General features: G+C 39.8%; 1 protein-coding gene across 5 annotated transcripts; it reads right to left on the reverse strand.

Annotated features, from left to right (window-relative positions):
- Positions 1–2,617: 2,617 nt before the first annotated feature.
- Positions 2,618–6,827, reverse strand: LOC109140868 (homeobox-containing protein 1). Of its 5 annotated transcripts, XR_003463751.1 has the most exons (6): positions 6,385–6,675; positions 4,614–4,696; positions 3,809–3,904; positions 3,561–3,679; positions 3,065–3,299; positions 2,618–2,908 (listed from the first exon to the last, which is right to left on the reverse strand). XR_003463751.1 is itself a non-coding variant. In XM_027288047.1 (5 exons), exons 2-5 carry the CDS (start codon positions 4,687–4,689, stop codon positions 3,153–3,155), a joined length of 435 nt encoding a protein of 144 aa, XP_027143848.1. In that variant the 5' UTR covers positions 4,690–4,696; positions 6,385–6,827; the 3' UTR covers positions 2,944–3,152. The 5 variants fall into 5 exon arrangements, 4 of the variants coding, with proteins under 4 accessions (XP_027143848.1, XP_027143845.1, XP_027143847.1 ...); XM_027288047.1 differs by lacking the exon at positions 2,618–2,908 and having other exon boundaries at positions 2,944–3,299; positions 3,561–3,676; positions 6,385–6,827; XM_027288044.1 differs by lacking the exon at positions 2,618–2,908 and having other exon boundaries at positions 2,944–3,299.
- Between the last annotated feature and the right edge of the window lie 12,403 nt (positions 6,828–19,230).

The raw sequence follows: 19,230 nt of genomic DNA on the forward strand, positions 1-19,230 counted from the left end.
TTGCGCTTGGTGGCATACATCGAAAGCAGCCAGCGTTATTGCAGATTGCAGAACGTGTGGTGGCAAAATAACGACATTAATAACTTGTGACAAAGTTGTTTGGTGGACTGCATCGTGCTTTGATTGCACGCTGAGATATTTTAAGTCATTGGCTCCTGTATTAGCGATACCCTTGAAAGTGAACTGAATGACTAGCAGGGCATGTAAGAGCGGCAATGCCAAACTGAGCATGTGCAATACGTTTGTGGACGGCAGTACAGTGTTTATCCAGCAGGGGGCGCTGTTTAGCGACAGTGACACTATGTAAACATACAGGAGTAGATGATTCTGGACGTACACATGCAGTCTCTCTTTTGGGGCCTGTTGTAAACATGCATGGAGACTAATTTGAGAATATATTCCATGCGCTCTAGAAAAAGACGGCTGAGATTGAATAATAAAACATGAATAAAATGTGCGGATTTTTAAATATATAGTGTATCACTTATAGATATTCAATCCGGAATGAATAACTGAAAAAATGTCATTGTGTGGTGAGGAGCTACAGATACATGTCTGAACCTGCATGCGATCAAACTAGTCGAGCACAAGGAGCCAAACTGGAGAACACCAACATCACAGACATTATAGAGTAGAGGAAGAAGAAGAAGAATGAAGTACAAAAATCACAACAAATATAACTGTGGCGTGACCTTTAATTAAAAATATATAGCATTACTGTGAGTATAGGAGCATCAGAGCGTCTGGTCCAAAACTCCAGTTTCTCTCTGTGTCAATTGGTTTGTGATCCTTTTATCAATATATTATACAACTCCACCACCAACTGAATAAGTGTCTTAGGAAGGTCCTGATTTTTTACTTAATTTAATCTTGGAAGTGTGAATGTAAGAGTGTGGTATTTAAATGTATAATGCAGGTACACGTACAACCTCTACAATGAACAGACAGTGGCTGGCTGAACAGAGGGTCATCATTTTTACCTCATGGCCACCGTCAAGTTTATCACAATGGAGGTGTGTCTAATATTCTGTTGACCCATGTGTACGTGGATAAGGCGGATAAAAGCTTTACAAAAATAGCATGTGTTGCAAGACAGCTGTGCTAAATTATATAACATGGTATTCATGTTGTTTTAAAACTATGTGCGTAAGTGCGTGTTTTGAAAACATAAAGAGCATAACTAACCGGAATAACTAATCTAAAAATAGTATTAATTATGAATATTAATGTCTGTATATTAATCCGTAGAAGTGGACTTGTAGATGCTTAAAATGACCACTAGAGGACAATAAACACTCATGATCAGTTTGTATGTGCTTCAAACTATGTTATTGAGTGTGCCTTGTTAGGTCCTGGTTGCTTGGCAACCTCAAGCCTGCCCGAAGGAGGAGAGGGGGGAGAAGCCGAGCAGCGGCCATCTTAGCAGTTTTGGCACTTAATTGGAACTTGTCTGTCTAAAATGACACACAGAGATAGCAGTGTCTAAATAAACATGATAAAAATGACTATTTGAGGTGTGCTTTTTGAATACAGACCCCCGGCAACAGCCCACTCGTCAGTCTCAAAATTTCTGCAGGAATTTTCTAGTACTGAATTTGCTGAGCAGTGTCAGTAATAATGTATGGGGGCGACGGGGCCAGAGTCAGGCACAATTTTATTAACCCCACCGTCATAAATGCTACATAACACTGTCAGTATCATAAACAGTCACAATAAACGGTCTGTGACGTGTTCGTGACACAGAGTTATTCTGAGGTAAGCTAGAGTTGGCTAGTGTTGTACTGAGCAGATAAAACATCTCTGTACTGTCTATCTATAGTGTTGTGACTGTGTCATATCCTGTTCCTGTGAGCACAGTTTTACTCTGCAGCTCATCTCTACCTTGGCATAGCTTTGGCATTAGGAGGTAACATGTTAGCGCCCTGTTGGGGGCCGTTTGAGAACAAGCATCTTTGTCTATTTCATGAACATTTAAGGGAGTGACTCCCATGGCCTTGCGCCTGTAAATATAGGGGGTCTAAGTAATGCAGAGTTTAAGTCAGCTATTCATATTTCAAGTTTGACAAATAACAGTTTCTATATAGTGCTAATAATTTGAAGGAAAGCACCCATAGATGTGTATATTCTCTGGGTTATGTACATGTCTAGCCATTTTTCAATTAGAGTGAGATCCACTTTGAAGTGCAGCTTCGCAGTCGTAAAAACTTACATGAGCTTGAACTTTAGCTTATTCCGATGGGAGAGAAGGTGCTTGTAGCATGAAGAACGACTATTATTATGCACGATGAGTTTTGATCACATTGGTTTTAGCGTTCTTTCAAACGTAAAAAAAACCTAAAACAGAACAAGCAGTCTAGCTTCACTGGCTGAGTTGAGGATTTGACTTTAAAATGAGGACAGACTACAAAAATGAGCAAACAGCAGCATTCAGTATAACAAAGAAGACAGATGACAAAAAGATACCGATGATATATTGCCCTAGGCTTGTTCTGCTAATATAAAAAGGTATAAATAACACATCCTGGTTTTTGGTTAAACACAGTTGAGATGAAGAAAATCAAGATGAAGAAAACAGAGTTATGTTAAGACAACTCTTTACTGTCTTTATCCACCACTTTTTTTTTGGGATTACCTGAGATTCCAGTTGTCCCTCAGGGCTTTTACGGATCTGATAGCAAGAGCACTCATCAACTGATCGACTGATTGAGGTTAGAGTCTTACGAACCAGATGGAGTCGAGAGACATTCAAAGCGAGCAGAGGGCTTTTTTCTAATCACCACAAACTAGATCCATGATGCCGTACTTTATCCCTACACCCGAACACACCTGACCTGCAGGCTCAGCACGTTCATGTCACCGCAGTCCATCAAACAGTCGCTCTTTAAAAAGGCTAAAACAAGGCGTGTAGCTAAAAAAAATAGAAAAGGCGTAGCTTAAAATGGGCGAGGTATCCTTTACATAATTCTCCCTCTAAGGAATTTAGGCTTTTTAATACAGTACCATCTTGGAATGCACTATATATTGAGATATATATATTGAGTTTTGGGTGCCACAGGCCCCTTACATGGGTGGAGGAGGAGATCACTTATTCTTTTCCTATTTCATCGGATTAAAATTCAAAACACGATGATTCCAAACTCCACCAGCTTTGGTCACTCTTCGTCCACAGTTTCCCTTTTTGAATCCTCCTCTTTCTGATCCAGGACCTGAGGGGTGGGGCTGGGCAGGGCTGCGACCTCTGTGGTAGCCAATGAGGAGGGGTCTTGTTGTTCAACAATCCTGAGGGAAGAGGTCTCTTCCTGTGGGAAAGTATGGACGTATGAACAAAATATTTAGACTCACGCTCAATGTTAGCACAACCCATATTATCACGGTAATCCTTTAAGGAGAACAATGTGGCAGCCCAGGTTCTGGTATCGCCTGCCATGGCTTACTGGCACACCGAAAATCAGAACAGGTACAACTTTTCATGCAACGATGAGTCAAATTTACCAACAAGTCCTACTATTAGTAGTCTGTTTTGTTCAAGCAACTGGTTAAGTGGCACCAAGCTGACTTACTTGCTCCGTGAATCGATGATTCACCTGATCAGCGAACTCTTGCATCTCTCCTTCCTCGCCGTTGGAGTGGCAGCTTGGACTTGGCACCTCAATTCCATGGCTTTCCAAAATGGCAGCTTCTGGTTGTGTCAGACAGGGAAGAGGAGATAAGAGGTGGAAACACGGGACTGTACGTCCAAGTCCGTTGGTTGTTGCGTCGCAAATCTTTCATTAGAAATAAGATACCATGCGAGTTATCAGGTTCTCACCGATATTAGCTCTTCTTTTCATCTCCTTCCGACGGTTGGCGAACCAGTTGTACACCTTCAATGCCGTCACATTCTCAAACTCAGATAGCTTACAACCTAGGTGATGAAAAGCACACAACAGCCTCTCGTTTATAGAGCCAGAGAATAACACAGCAAAACCACAATGGAGATGAGATTTAACAGGCATGTTGTCTACATAATTTAGGATTAGAGAATGAATTTTACACAAAACCAATGGTGCAGTTTTTAAAGGTAATTTGTTCTAGTAAATACAACTACTCAATATTAGTGAATGTTGTGTTTGGATTTATCCATCTACACTTCATATCTGTAAATACAATTTATGTTACACTGGCAGATATGTAAGTATGCTTTCATTAGTGCACCTGATATTACAAATCGTTGTGTTGTGGTTACTTTGGAGTGAGCTTTTTATATCTACAGAGGGAACAGATCGTCTTTTACAGAGTCTGCTATGTTTCTACAAGAACCCATAACGGACAAACCAAACACTTCGTGCCATCGGATTGTTCTCCAACACACTTGGAAGGCGAGTGATATTCAGTAGGTTGACACTAGATGTCACCAATTCCTACAAACTGGGCCTTAAATGATCTTTAAAAACCTATAAACAACACATGCTTGGTATTTTTACTTGATCAGTATCATTTATCAAATGAGCCATTAAAAAATTCCCTGTCCACTAACTAATCAGATTCTTTCAAGTTCAAAGTATACTAGTTCAAGTATGCAGAAGGCCATTTTTAAACATGAGGGTTGACCAGCACAGGTCTCGATTCAGTACCTGGGTTTTGAATGACAGAGTTACAGGCGTTGGCAATCTCCTCTCGCTTGGCTTCATCTGGGTACTGGTTCTCCATGAAGAAACTGTAAGAAATAAACATCCTCAGTATTGGAAGGCAGTTAAGTCCCACTGCATCAGAGGCTACAACGTTTTATTAGAAGATGGCACCAGTCTGAGTCTGCGCTGGTTACGCCCTAATTTTACACCTCATCAACTTTTTGAGTCATTGTATTGAACTAGAGGAGAGTAAGGCCAAATATTTAGACAGTGGAGGAGCATCAACAGAGGTCCTCACTGTAAAGGAACAGATTAATGGATGCATTAAGTGGATTCATTTCTGAAATTCAAGCATTGCATGCTTAAACATGTTCCTAAGCCTATAAATATGAAGATCCTCCAGTGAAAACTGAAATTTATATATTACAGCAAGCATGTAATAGAGAAATCAATTGCATACATCGGGGCAGGACTGTGGAGGGATGCCTACTAATCATTCTCTGCATGGTTCAGAGTTACTGAGAAGACTGTTTGGGACAAATATGTACCAGAGAAGATGAGAACAGTATGGTGCTATAGGACGTTTCATCCTGGGATGGTTATTAATAACAATTACCTCAAGCAATGCTGCATTCCTCTCATACGTGAATAATAATACACGATGTGACGAACCTGTGCCGACGTGTTCAAACTCATCTAAAGCCATTATTGAATGAATTAAAAAATGTAACAAAAAAAAGAAGTAAAAAAGTAAAAAGAGGTGGTGAGATATTTATTTTAAAAATATTAATAACTGAGGGTAAAATCAGAAGTCACTATTCACACTTACATCTTAGAAATTAACACCATAAAAGAGAGGCCAAACAAAAACATCAGAAAACAGAAAAATAGCTGCCTGCACAAACATCAGTAGAATAAGATTTACTGACTGTACATGTTTAATTTTCAAGATATGTATGTGCTGAAGTGATTGCCTTGTTATGATCTTATTTGATCTTATTATTCACTGATAGAAACATATACATGTTGTAAGAACATGTAAACATATTGGTCGCTTTCTGCACAAGATCATAACCTGTACAAGTTATGACTTTGGCTGGACAATATAAAATATCATCCTTCAGGCCTCTGGGGCTTCATACATTTCAGATTCATTCACATCACAGTTGTGGAAACAATAAATATCAGAAAGTCATCATTTAGCGCGTCTTTAACGCGCACACACGCACACGTACTGTATATGCGCGTGCGTCACTAGTAGCCATGGAAATAGAACGGTCACGTGCAGACGAGGTCATATATAACGCCCGCTGACCTTTCGCACGTTCTCACTTTGCACGTGAACTTGACCCGGAGTCGACCTGCGGCAAAGACTGACCACTTGGAAAACCTGTACCGGACAACCGAGAGGAGAAGAAGGAGAAGAAGGAGAAGAAGGAGAAGGAGAAGGAGAAGGAGAAGGAGAAGGAGGAGAAGGAGAAGAAGGGGAAGGAGGAGAATGAGGAGGAGAAGGAGGAGAAGAAGGGGAAGGAGAAGAAGGAGGAGGAGAAGGAGAAAAAGGAGGAGGAGGAGAAGAAGGAGGAGGAGGAGAAGAAGGAGGAGGAGGAGAAGAAGGAGAAGGAGGAGAGGTTTTTTCAGCTTTATTTACAGTTGGCAGTAGAAGAAGGGGAAGGAGGAGAAGAAAAGAAGGGGAAAAGAAGAAGGAGACGCACCAGAAGGAGCAGAAGAAAAAGGAGGAAGACAAGGAGAAAAAGGCCGAAGGAAGAGAAAACACCTGCGGGAAAGATGCCTCCTTCCGGACCGCCCGCCTCTCCGAGGGACCTGCTGTTTGGAGACCTGCCTGCGCCGGACCTGTTTGCTCTGGACCCGCCTGAGCTGGACCCTCTTGCGGGTAAGACACTTAAATCAATGTATTCTGATTCTTATTCTAATGTGTGAGCAGAGCCTGTGTAATTTAAAAGTGGACGAGTTGGAAAATGTTTTGAGATACAGATTGGGTCATACTCGATGTAAACGTGTTGTTAGTTGGTTTTAGCGCTTTAAAACTTCGAGAAACATCTTAACAATAGTGCAGAGATGTACTTTGAACTGGACGTTTTTATTTTGATATATATGTTTGTATTTGTATTAATTTTGTCGATTTTGAGTGAAAACATTTTTAAAGTTAAGATGGCGACTGGGCCGTTTTTCATAAAACGCATCGAATGTACATTTTTATCACCATGCGCATGCGTAATCAGAGTTCACCTGGTTTAAATGTACACAGAGCTGTTGTCGTTTAAAGTTCCTCACGTAATGAATCATTTTTAGGGACAAAACTAAAATATATTGTAAACGATATGGTGAAATTAGATTTATTTGTGAGATTAGATTATTTTTTTTGGATTGATTTAATTATTATAACTATCTGCTCCTTCAGTTAAAAGAGGAACTATATTTTATAGTACACCTGTAATATTTAATATGATTGTTAACAATGGTGGAGTGAATGACGTATTACATGGTTGGTCTGTGTTAAAGAAAATGTCCCTGTGTGTTTGCTTGGCCCACAGCCTGAAACTAATTTAACTTGGTTAAAGTTTATTGTTAACTTGAGGAGTAACCAGTATGTGCAGTTTTTCACTTTTTCATTAAGTGCAAATCCTGTTTTTTTACATCATGTGTCAGAGGTTGGCCTAGATTTTTGTGTAAACCTTTTATCTTTGTCATACGGTTTTAAAATTTCTTCTGCAATGCCTCTGTTCGGTCACGTCTTGTTCAGTAGGCGTGTGATGTCGTCTGGTTTGTCTCTGCTTTGTCTTGTTTGCGATTCAGTCGTCATGTTTGTGCTTGTAGGAAGACTGGGCAAGACAACTTGTTGCCGTTGAACTAAATTAATATTTTTTGTAATAAGGTTATTGCATGTTGATGGTGCACGGTCCATGTTCGGTACCACTGTGGTGGTGTGTGTGTGTGTGTGTGTGTGTGTGTGTGTGTGTGTGCTTCAAAATTCTCATGTGCATGTAACCACGTGGGAAAAGGCTGCATCTCATCTGTATCAGATAATGTGGAGAGCTGTGAAGGCAGACGGATAGATTGAGTGCTGTGAGCAAATGAGCATAGGTAAAAGGAATTACACAACATATGCATGAATAAAAGCTTTATACACAAACATGACTATACTATACTAAACATGACTGCAGTACAGAAAATTACAGCACGCTGTTAATGTTAAAGACTTTCATGCTTATGTCCACCTTTTTTTATTTTTTACCTGTGGTTCATACATCCATGGAACATCCACGCATTTCTCCCATCTGAGCGTTTGTATGTACGCAGAGTAGATAGGTATATGGTCCACAGTATTGACAGTGTCACGTAGCGAGCCTTCTTGTTGTAACGTTGACAAATGAACTGAAGTGAGTGGTGCTCTAGTCCACTTGGTGGTGTTTCCATGTAGAGGAATTCTCTGCACTCTGGAGACAGCTCTTGTTCCACTTTCCCTCTACTGCTGATGTTTATTATGCTGACAACAGGAAAGCCATCTGCGCCCAAAATGCCATGTTAAAGCTTGTTTCGGTGAGCTTCTACAAACGATGGAATGCCTCTCTATATCTGCCCATGGAGCTCGGTATACACAGCCAACTCAGGTTTCACACTCGCTCTCTGTAATCAGGACTCAATATGCAAAACAATACCCTTTGCAATCCACCCACAGTAAGAGGAACAGCTACTGTAGACATCAGTGTTTCTCTCATTGGTAGGGAAGAAGGTAGAAAAGGCTATCCTACCTAAAACCCTGCAGTCAAGAACTCCTTGATTCACGGCTTTTTATACAATTCTGGTCTAGAATTTATAAGATTTAAATCTTTGATTTAACATGTTAATTGAAAATATGATGTAGCTTCAATAACGCACTGGAAAAAGTAGTATATACTCATATCATCAGATCATGATGATGAAAATACTACATCTCTTTGAATTTAGGGAGAATAAAGGCACAATATAGACTGATGGGAAACATTCTAAAATCAAAGAATGGCATGCAGTTATTGTCCCCGGCCACATTCAAACCAGAAAGGTTGTAACATACAGTATGCAAAATAAGAGAGACCATACATGAAATTTAGTATTATATATGCATGAAACAAAACAGGTTTTTTATTTGATTGTATTTTATTCGTGTTTTTACAGATGTGTTAAAAACATTAAAACATGCAGTATTAAACATTAGTAAGTCAGTAATCAGTAACCTTATTTTACAATTCCACAGTTTTAGTAAAGATAGAAACATACTAACATGCAGTAGTTATTTTATATCATTTTACTTTAATTTAAATTCATAACCAATCTAATCACACAGGAACAGGAACCCTAACTTCACCAGCACTCTCCAATGTCATGCATGAAGATGCAGTGTGTAAAGGCACTACTGAGGGCCAGAAACATTTCTTACATGATATATTGCATCCACTGATCATCCTGTGAAAATGCAAAATAATGACTAATGCAGGGTACACTACAGAATGTCAGAGGTACTCATGTTCAAGCCGCTAGATGATACAAACCCAGAAAGGAAACGTTTCCACAGAACCCTGGCCTGTTTGTGCTGCATGCTTTTGTAAGTTTTAGCACCTTTTCCACATGCAGTATATCTAATTTGTTTGATAGTAAGAAAAGATACCTTCCCTATTTTTTTTCTTTTTTTATTCAGTTAGCTGATAATTTACATATTGAAGTGTTCAGCAATGTCATCTGTACAGTGATAGGAAAAATGTATTAATACGCCAGAAAGAGACAACATGAGGTAGTTATAATGTAACATCTGGAACGTGGAATCCAGATAGCCAGGACCTAATCTGATTTAGCCTACATGTGGAGTTTCTTCTATGTGAAAAACACATGACATGGATTAGAATAAGAGTAGGAAATGTAGGATGTAGAATTTTGGGGAGGTTTGGCTGATACATGATACTTGAAGTCAGGATTTTTAGGCCTCTGCAGCTTTGATTATGATCCTTTTCATGCCTCTTTCCCCCCTCAATATAATTCTAATTTAGTCCAAAATACATGGGACCAAATTCATAATAGACTTTGTCCATTACTGCGAGTTCAAGGTGTCCCTTTATCCTGAAACTCTTGTAAGGTCCTTTTCTTCTTGAAGATGTTTTCGGACACACAGCCCTGTTAGAAATAGTGAAATCACTGTCTGTGTCTGTCGGCTCTTCAGGAAGCTCTCCAGAGTCTTCAGTGGGACTTCTACCACACTGTGGTCAGTCTGTTCATTCAGTGCATAACCCCATAACTAGGGAACATAAACCTAACCCCATATGGAGAGTTACGGTCAAAACGTGGGCAGCAGTAAGCCAACCACACGTGCTTTGAATTGCCAGGCGGTCCTGTTGTCTCGTTTGATGGTCGCACCAGAAATGGTCACTCCTGTCACCATGAAAGATTTGCCATGGCAGAAGTTTGTTTAGGCGACGGCGGATGGTGTCCAAATACGGGTGCCAGGAAGTGTCCAGGAAGTCGGTAATAACGGCACTACATTGGTCAGAGATATTGTGGGAGGATTTGTCATCCGGCTCTGATTGAAACACGTCAGGATTCAATGGGCCACGTTCTATATCTACAGCTCTGTGTAGTCCTCCAACACGGCCTGGCTTGTCCTCGATCAGAGGAGGGGTGTTTCAGTGAGGGGGAGTGCTCTCATGGTGCCACTCTCATTATCAGAAACCAACTGTAGGGAAAGAAATGAAAGGAATGTGGTGTTATTTCAAAGGCTGAGACATTAAACTTCATATACCACTGATTTTCCACCACAAGTATGGTGTCAGCACTTTTAAAAAGAAACCAAAAAAATATTACAATTATGTTTTTAAAGCTTAAAGGAGTAGGGGACATTTTGAGAAATGTACTTCTTGCAGAAGTTAGATAAGAAGTTCTCATGTTTGGAGTGTCATATGAATGTGTTTGTTTTGTGCTAAGCTAAGCTAAACTACTTGCTGGCTCCACATATTTAGCTTACAGACATTAGAGTGCTGCCAATCCCGCTTCTCGACAAAAAAAGTGAGCGTATTTTCCAAACAAAATATCATTGTTATAGAAAGGTATGCGCATGGGTATTGTGTAGTGATTGACAAGTGATGCCTGTTTGTCCAGCATGGGTGCCAGACATACTTTGTACCTACTTTTTACCACATTTACCTCCAGTAACTAGCCCGAAATCCAAGCTTTAAAATCTCCCTTTCACCAATGCATTTGTTTTCTGTTTGGTTTGTGCTTTTTTACATGTGCGGATTCACTATCGCTGTTATCGGGACATTTAAATTAAATTTGGGGGTGTTAGGAGTGGGTTTATTGAGTGTTTATGAATGTAGTGTGTTATCTACAATAGATGGTGTCAGCAAACCCCCAGTTTGGAAAAGCAAGTACGTCAACAGACCCACTTTAAACCTCAAACTATCCTTTAATGTAACTGTAGCCACCTGGTTCTTCTGGTTTTAAGGAGTCAAAATGTCTGTCCCAGTTAAATAACAAGCAGCTTCTCTTAGTTTAATTCGAAGTGACAAATACAACAAATGCATTGGTTAAGCTCTCTCTACCTGTGGGCTCATACATCCACGGTGTGTCAATCCTCCTCTTCCCATCAGTTCTTAAAGATGTAGGCCGAGTAGAGGGGGAGGCGGCAACTGCTGTCATACAACGTGGCGTAGCGAAGATTGTCTGCAAACTTCTGGCAGATCTTCCTCGGGCTGGTTCCCTTTATCCTGCAGGTGGGTCTGCATGTAGAAAAATGGCTGCAGTCTTTGAAGCTGTTCGACACACTGGCACTCACCAGGGGGGACGCCATCAACAGGAAGGATAGGACGCTGGAGCAAGACGGATGCATCATCACACAAGTGGACTAGATGAAAATAATACAAAACTTTCCTCATCGTCTGGGGTTTGACACGCCACTATGAATGAAGAATGTGGTTTCATGTGGTGTTGAATATGCCAGGCTCTGTTCGTGTAGTTGTCATATCTAGTAAAGTATACTGACTGTTGGACAGAGACTCAGTATGCAAAGCAGCAGCAGCTCAGAGTCTATTGGCTGGAAAGCTGACTTATCTGCTCCCACAGAGTCTGTGCAGCCCTGCATCTCTGCACAGGCTTCTGTCAGGCTGTGCACCTGTGCTATCTCATAAATTCGCCCTGTCAGTTGTATTTACCTTATTTTGAAGACAATAAAGTAATGAACTGGTACATATTATGTATCATATACAGGGACTGGGACTGGGAAGGAGATTCATCTTCCAGCAAGACAATGACCCTAAACTAAAGCCAGAGCTACAATGGGAATGGTTTAGATCAAAGAATATTCATGTGTTAGAATGGCCCAGTCAAAGTCAAGGCCTAAATCCCATTGAGCATCTGTGGCAGAAACTTGAAAATTGCTGTCACAAACACTCTTCATCCAATCTGGCTGAGCTTAGCTATTTTGCAAAGAAGAATGGGCAAAAATTTCAGTGTCTAGTGTGCAACACATACCCCAAAAGACTTGTAATTGCAGTGAAAGGTGGCTCTACAAGGTATTGATGCAGGGGAGCTGAATACAATGTGCACCATATTTTTCAGATTTTTATTTGCTTAAAATTTTGAAAAACTATGTATCATTTCCGTTCTACGTCACAATTATGTGCTACTCTGTGTTTATCAATCACAAAATCTCAGTAAAAAAAACCCTTGTGGTGTAAGGTGGCAAATGTGAAAAAGTTCAAGGGTGTGAATACTTTTTCAAAGCCTGTACACTACTTTCTATATAAACTCATCAAAACCCTTATGGTCTCAGTAATCAAAATTGGATTGTTGGTTTGTTTTATTAAACTTTAATAGCACAGCCGTGTTTTCTTATAAAGGCTGTGTGCCCTTCAACCAAAAGCCTGCCCCTGCAGAGGTGGCCTGTGGCTGTGAAGGACTGGAGGCACCTGAAACCACACGACATGGTCCGCTGCTCTCTATGAACCTTATCCTTGCCACGGGAAGCTTTAACAGATATGGAGCCCGCTGGACATTACACCTAGACTTGAACAGTCTGAAGCTGCCAGTACCGTCAGTCCAAGCAAGGACAAGTTCAGTTTCCTTAACCAAGAACTGTGGCGCTCCAACTGTACATGAGAAATATTTATTAGACTGAAGATTGCCTGTGTTGTTTTTACCTGTGAGGATAGTATACCTGTCTTTGAAACAGCAGTGAATCATTGAAAAATGAACATTGTGTTAACAGTTAATTGTGACTGTAAGACAAGTGACACATGTTTTGCTTATATTATGCATTTCTGTTTCTTCCTCTGGGCACCTGTCACTAGTTTGAAGTGGGTGGGACTCATTTAGAAAAGGTCATGATCAAACTACACTCATACAGTTCTCCAATCCTAATGAAGCAAGTGTGGTCTTTCATGGTTTTATAACCTAGAGCGACCCTGGTTAACTTGTAACCGGAATGACTTCAGCAGATGTTTTTAGATGTGAGGATATGAGGATCATGAAAATAAAATTAAAATCATTAGGAATTAAACGTACTCAAACTCAATGTGTATTTAGTTAAAAGTTCTGATGAACACTTTATTGTAACATTACACACATGGAGCAATATACGGGGGGCAATGATTATTTATTTATAATATATCCCCTAAAACATTAAGGTTATTTATACATTATAAACTGTGGCTATTCTGTAAATGCTTTAAAGAGGCTTAATAATAATAACTAGAAAATTTCTAAAGAAATTTTGAGTGTGCCTGACTCTGGCCCCATTATCCCATACATTATTACTGACACTGTCATTTAGACAGACAATTCAAATTAAGTGCAAATAACTACTAAGATGGCTGCCGCTCGGCTTCTCCCCCCTCTCCTCCTTCAGGCAGGCTTGAGGTTGCCAAGCAACCATGACCTAATCAGCTCTTTCAGGCACACTCAATAATAAAATTGTAAACATGGCTTGTGATATGTCTCCGTTCATTTTGTGATTTTTTTTAAAGGTGTGCTCCGATGTTCTCGCAAACTCCTGAAACAAGTTGAGTCACGCTTGAAACAGGTTTAGTGTCTCACCCTGCCAGCACGCCCCAAGTACAGTTGTGTTCAATTATAAATATCAGCTATATGTTCAGGCAGCAATTTAATTTAACGCATAGACCAATTGACTTGGTAAAATGATAGTGTAGTGAAAGTTTCAGTGTTATGTCTAATGTATTCAGTGCTGATCTCAGGAATAGTGCCAGTGCTGTGTGATCGTATCTGCTGGAGGAGAAGCTCGGGGTCACTGAAGATGATGTTTGCAAGCTGTGGAAAAGTCTTAGCAGATTCTATCATATGGCAGCAAAACTTCTAAGCCTACATATATTGACTAATTCACTGGATAAAAAATGGAATCATTGAGTAATCCACATGTTGTCCCAAAGGTTTACAATTTGAACAACAAGTTGCTTAACCTGTCAAAAATAAGTTGTAGTTACTACTTTTGGACATAAGATGGCAGCATTGTCACTCAGGTGTACATAAAAAAAATGTGGCGGCAGTCTTGAAATTTGTTCAGTCATTATGGAGGCCATTTGAATCAGGACTGGGTCAAACACGTGTGCAGACATGCTGTGATAGGCAGCGAGAGGTCGGTCCAGGCTAATGAAAATGAAATCAGTGCTAAATAGAAAAATAAAAAAAAAAATAAAAAAGATCCTGAGCTGAAAGAAGAAATCGTATTATAGGAAGGAGTAAAAGGTCATGACAAAATGAAAAAGTGTGAAATGTTATTAGAATAAATATCTGAAACTATCCCCTGTAGCCTGAATTCAAAATGGATACACTTAAAAATTATAAATGATATTCTAATATTTTAAGATTTCCTACATTCCTCAAGGTTGCATTAAAAAAAGTAGTTCCACAGTGTTCATTCTGATATTTTAGTTTTTTGTCAGCGACTTTTACAATCCTGCTCTGAGATCTGTTCCTGTGTTTGATCTGGCGGTAGAGACACAGTCCGCTGCTTAGTCAGCTGTCTCCATAACTCCATAATCTGTGTCTGACCCTCCAAAACTTTAGGCTTCATGCCCCCAGACCATCCTAATACTTCAGAAGTTGTAACGATGGTTTCTCCAGTTTATTTGTTCAATTTAAAGTGAGGGGAATAGGATTTTGTGGATGTTCAAGTCTAAATTAAAAAATCTGATGAGCATTTCATCATGTTCACCTCTAGTCAAATGGAGCAAGGTGCAAACTGAGCTCATGATGAACTGAACATTTCAAATGTTGATATATCGGCCCATAAGACCTGCTCTAATCTTAAGTAGTTCATCGTCAGTGATTCAAGCCAAGAGGAGTTTTTTCTATTTTAGCAACAACTTTATTACTGCTGGTGAGCTGTCAAACCTGCAGCTTGAAGGTGAACCAGACACTTCCTTACTTTGCGAGTGTTAAGCTGGTTGTTTCAAAGAAACTGTCTTCTGCTTCTGTAGTGGTTTTTGGCCTGCCAAACCTCTTCCTGCCAGAGTTTTCTTCCACTTTCTGCCTTTTTTGAAAGTGTAAGAGACGAGGGCTTTGAGACGCTGGGCCTCACTTCAGACAAGGTTTGGAAGAAGGCGCCTCCTCCACTCTGACTTAGTTTACTTGCTTAGTTTGCTAAATTCTAATGCCTATGGTGATGCATTTGATCCCATATCGACACTCAACAATGAGCGAGCCTAATGTGTGGTTTGACATAAGTCCTAAGATGTTCATTAGTTTTGACTCTGGGAAAAACGGTACGATTCCCCAAAACTCTTCTCTGTGGTTGTCCCCAAATGGTGGAATGACCACCAACGGCTACAAGAACAACACATCCTTCACCTTTAAAAAACGTGTAAAAACCTTTCTCCTGCTTCCCTGCCTAACAAAACTAACAACTACTCTATGCTCCTTTACACCTTTGTCAGCTTATGTCCTCCTCTGTAAGTCGCTTTGGATAAAAGCGCTGCAAATGCAATGTAATGTAATAATGTAATGTAATGTAATGAAAAAACTACAGTATCTCTGAACTCTAGTTTAGTCTCTGTGATCTCCTTTGACAACTAACGTCATATTTCTTGCTCCATTCACCGAGACTCCCTTAAACAGTCCGTAGCCCCCCTGGGGGAGTTCCACTAAAATGAAGACACTTTAATGGTCTGTCTGGCTTCCTTTGTTAACAGTCCTTTTCTTGCCGTTATTATAGCACTATATTGTTTCCTGCAGTGCGATATTGTCCAAATAATGCTTCAGAACTGTTTGTTACAACACCTGCTTTATACAGACGGGGTTTGTCAGTACCAAACGTTGTTTAGGAATAGTTTGCAGCACATTTCAAAGTTTATTTACTGCCACTGCTGAAGAACTAGTTTGTTAACCCATTATTTGTTTCCTTATTACTTAATTTGACCCTATTTTACCTCATTCAGTTCAAGTTTTCAAACTCCCAACAGTTTTCTGTTTACCATTGTACCATCAAGGTGTTTTAAACTGTAGACTGTAGATAAGTTGTGTTCTCCAAACATACAACTCTGGAATATGGACTGATGTAATAAATTTGTTCAGGTTTTTACAAAGTTTATCCAGATAATTTTAGCTCTTTAGTGGAGAATCTGTTTGGAGGCATTTTATCCAAAACAATTATTATGACAGATCCAGCAGATTTAGTATTGATGACGAGGGCTCCATTCCTTCTGACGGAGAGGATGTTGACCCCGACTTCATCTGTTCAGATGAAGACGAGGGCTACATCTCTTCGATGGAGAGGATGGTGACCCTGACTCTTCTCTTCGGATAAGAAGAGAGCTCCGCCTCTTCTGATGGAGAGGATGGCTTCATGTTAACTCAAGATCACTGAGGGTAAAGTATCTCACCGAACAGTGGACCATGTTACATAAATAAATGTTCATTTATTGAATTTAACTCCAAACCTATGGTAAAACAAGAACAGATACTGCATGGTAGGGACTAGTGTGTAGGATTTCGAGGCAAACTGTAAATAGAGTCCCCTCAATGTCACACACTGAAGTGTCAGTGTGTCTTTTCTTGAGCGTCTCTAGTTGCTGAGAGCTTCACAAACATGCTGCCACAGAGGAAGAACGTAGTGACAGCTTCATCTGCACAGCTGTGTTCCTCTGGGACTGTCATCCCTCTGGTTGATGATGCTCTGGTTTTGTTCCGGTAATCGGAATGAAGCAAAAATCTAAATTTTGTGTGTGAATCGCTCTTAGTCTGGCCCCTCTCCTGAGGACCAGTTTGCTTTGGGACACCCGACCAGGATGACTCCAACAACAACACAGGTCCCAGGGTCCCAGGAACACGCCAAAACCTCTCCACCACGATAAGGTAGCGATCTGGAGAGGAAATTTATTGTTTCCGATGTTACATTACAACATACATTACAATTCATACATTTTACTACATACAGTACAGTACATTTACACATTCAGTTACATTACATTACATTACAATTTACAGCATACATGACTACATTAACTACATACATTACATTTTATTACATTACATTACTACATTACTACAGTATATACATTACATACATACTACATTACAGACGAACAGTTACATTTTACTACATTATTACATTACATTGACTACATGACATTACATTTACTACATTTTACTACATTACATTACAGTTACATTTTACTACATTACATTACAGTTTACTACATTACATACTTACGTTAACTACATCACATTACATTTACTACATACATACTTACATTACATACATTAATACATGACATACTACGATATACATACATCAACTACATTAATTACATTACATTAATACATTTACTACATTACATTACATTACACTACATTATATTACATTACATTTTACTACATTACATTACATTACATTACATTTTACTACATTACATTACATTACACTACATTATATTACATTACATTTACTACATACATTACATTACATTACATTACATTTTACTACATTACATGAATTACATTACATTACTACATAATTACATCATTACATTACATTTTAACTACATTACATTACATTAATTACATTTTACTACATTACATACATTTTAATCATTATATTACATTACATTACATTACATTTACTACAAACATTACATTTTACTACATTACATTACATTACATTACATTTTACTGCATTACATTACATTATATTACATTTTATTACATTATATTACATTACATATATTACATTTTACTACATTACATGCATTACATTTACAACATAACATTACATTAATCAACTACATCTTTACTTGTTCTCCATCTTCTCGATGTCAGAGGAGGGGGAGGAATGTCGGCCCTTCGTTATCACGAGGACATCCTATTCGTTAGGTTCGTCATGTTCGTCCCAGTGATAACAGTGATGTCTTCTTCATCGACAGGATGGTCTACATCGGCCTCAAAACAATCCATGATGATGAGTTGTTTGCCATCTTAAACTTCTTCCTCAGGTGATGTGCAGTCACAAGAAGCAGAAGTTTCATCTGACGACTCCTCATCATCATGATTGTTATCGTCTTGTAGCCATCCATGCGACTGAGCTGTTCTCCTCTGTTCAGGACTCTTCTTCAGAAGACTCCTCATCATCTGACTGGATGTCTTCCACCATCCAGTCAGACGAAGAAGATTACTCCTTCCAGCGTTTCCCTGGCCTTGGACCGGGGGTCCAGTCCTCATCACTGTGCTCCCTGCTCCTCTTACTGGAAACGCTAGTACCAGAAGAGGAGGAGGTGGGATCCTCGATGCTGCTTGAGGACTCAGGCGATGATTTCACACTCCCAACATCATCGCCTTCATCGACCTCATCAGCACCCAGAGAGACAGTGATGTGGCCATCGTCTTCATCTGAGGAACGATGCCAAAAAAGGCTCTGTCATCATCTGAAGAGCTGAAGGCAGAGCACTTCGCCTTCAGATGAAGAACAGAACACTGAGAAGGCATCGTCCTCATCTGAAGAACTGGAGAGGGAGTCTTCGCCTTCGTCTAAAGAGCCTGAAACAGGGACGTCTTCGTCTTCGTCAGAAGAGGTGGATCCCTCGTCTTCATCCGAAGGGATGAAGCCGAGGTCACCATCCTCTCCATCAGAAGAGGCGGAGCTCTCGTCTTCATCCGAAGAGAAGATGTCGGGGTCACCATCCTCTCCGTCAGAAGAGATGTAGCCCTCGTCTTCATCTGAACAGATGAAGTCGGGGTCAACATCCTCTCCGTCAGAAGGAATGGAGACCTCGTCATCAGCCCATCGAATGAGGATAAGAACACCTGCCTCTTCCACGAAGCCGAGGTCATCTGCAGGAAAATATTAAAAGAAAAGTTGAGTTATAAAGTTCAGTTATAAAGTTGTGAATAGTTAAAAATAGTAATACATCCAAATAACACTTAACAACTTAAATTGCACTGTGTCATAACGTTGTGTGTGAGAAATGAGGACATGACAAAACACACATGCAAATATCTCTCATGAGTAATACGTGTCACAGGTCACAGCGTCCATGCAGAATCACATCACTTATTTACAAAGGTGATGAGAACACATCAAACGGCTCACACACACACACACACACACACACACACACACACAGTGGTACCA

The sequence above is a fragment of the Larimichthys crocea genome, chromosome XIV (genome assembly GCF_000972845.2).
Source record: "Larimichthys crocea isolate SSNF chromosome XIV, L_crocea_2.0, whole genome shotgun sequence".
In the NCBI taxonomy this organism is placed as follows: Eukaryota; Metazoa; Chordata; class Actinopteri; family Sciaenidae; genus Larimichthys; species Larimichthys crocea.

Coding starts and splice junctions, on each gene's coding strand:
- LOC109140868 (XM_027288044.1), bottom strand. CDS start 4,689: ATGGAGAACCAGTACCCAGATGAAGCCAAGCGAGAGGAGATTGCCAAC. Junction 3,905..4,613: donor CTCTGTCATTCAAAACCCAG/GTACTGAATCGA, acceptor TTCATCACCTAG/GTTGTAAGCTATCTGAGTTT. Junction 3,300..3,560: donor ATCATCGATTCACGGAGCAA/GTAAGTCAGCTT, acceptor ACTTTCCCACAG/GAAGAGACCTCTTCCCTCAG.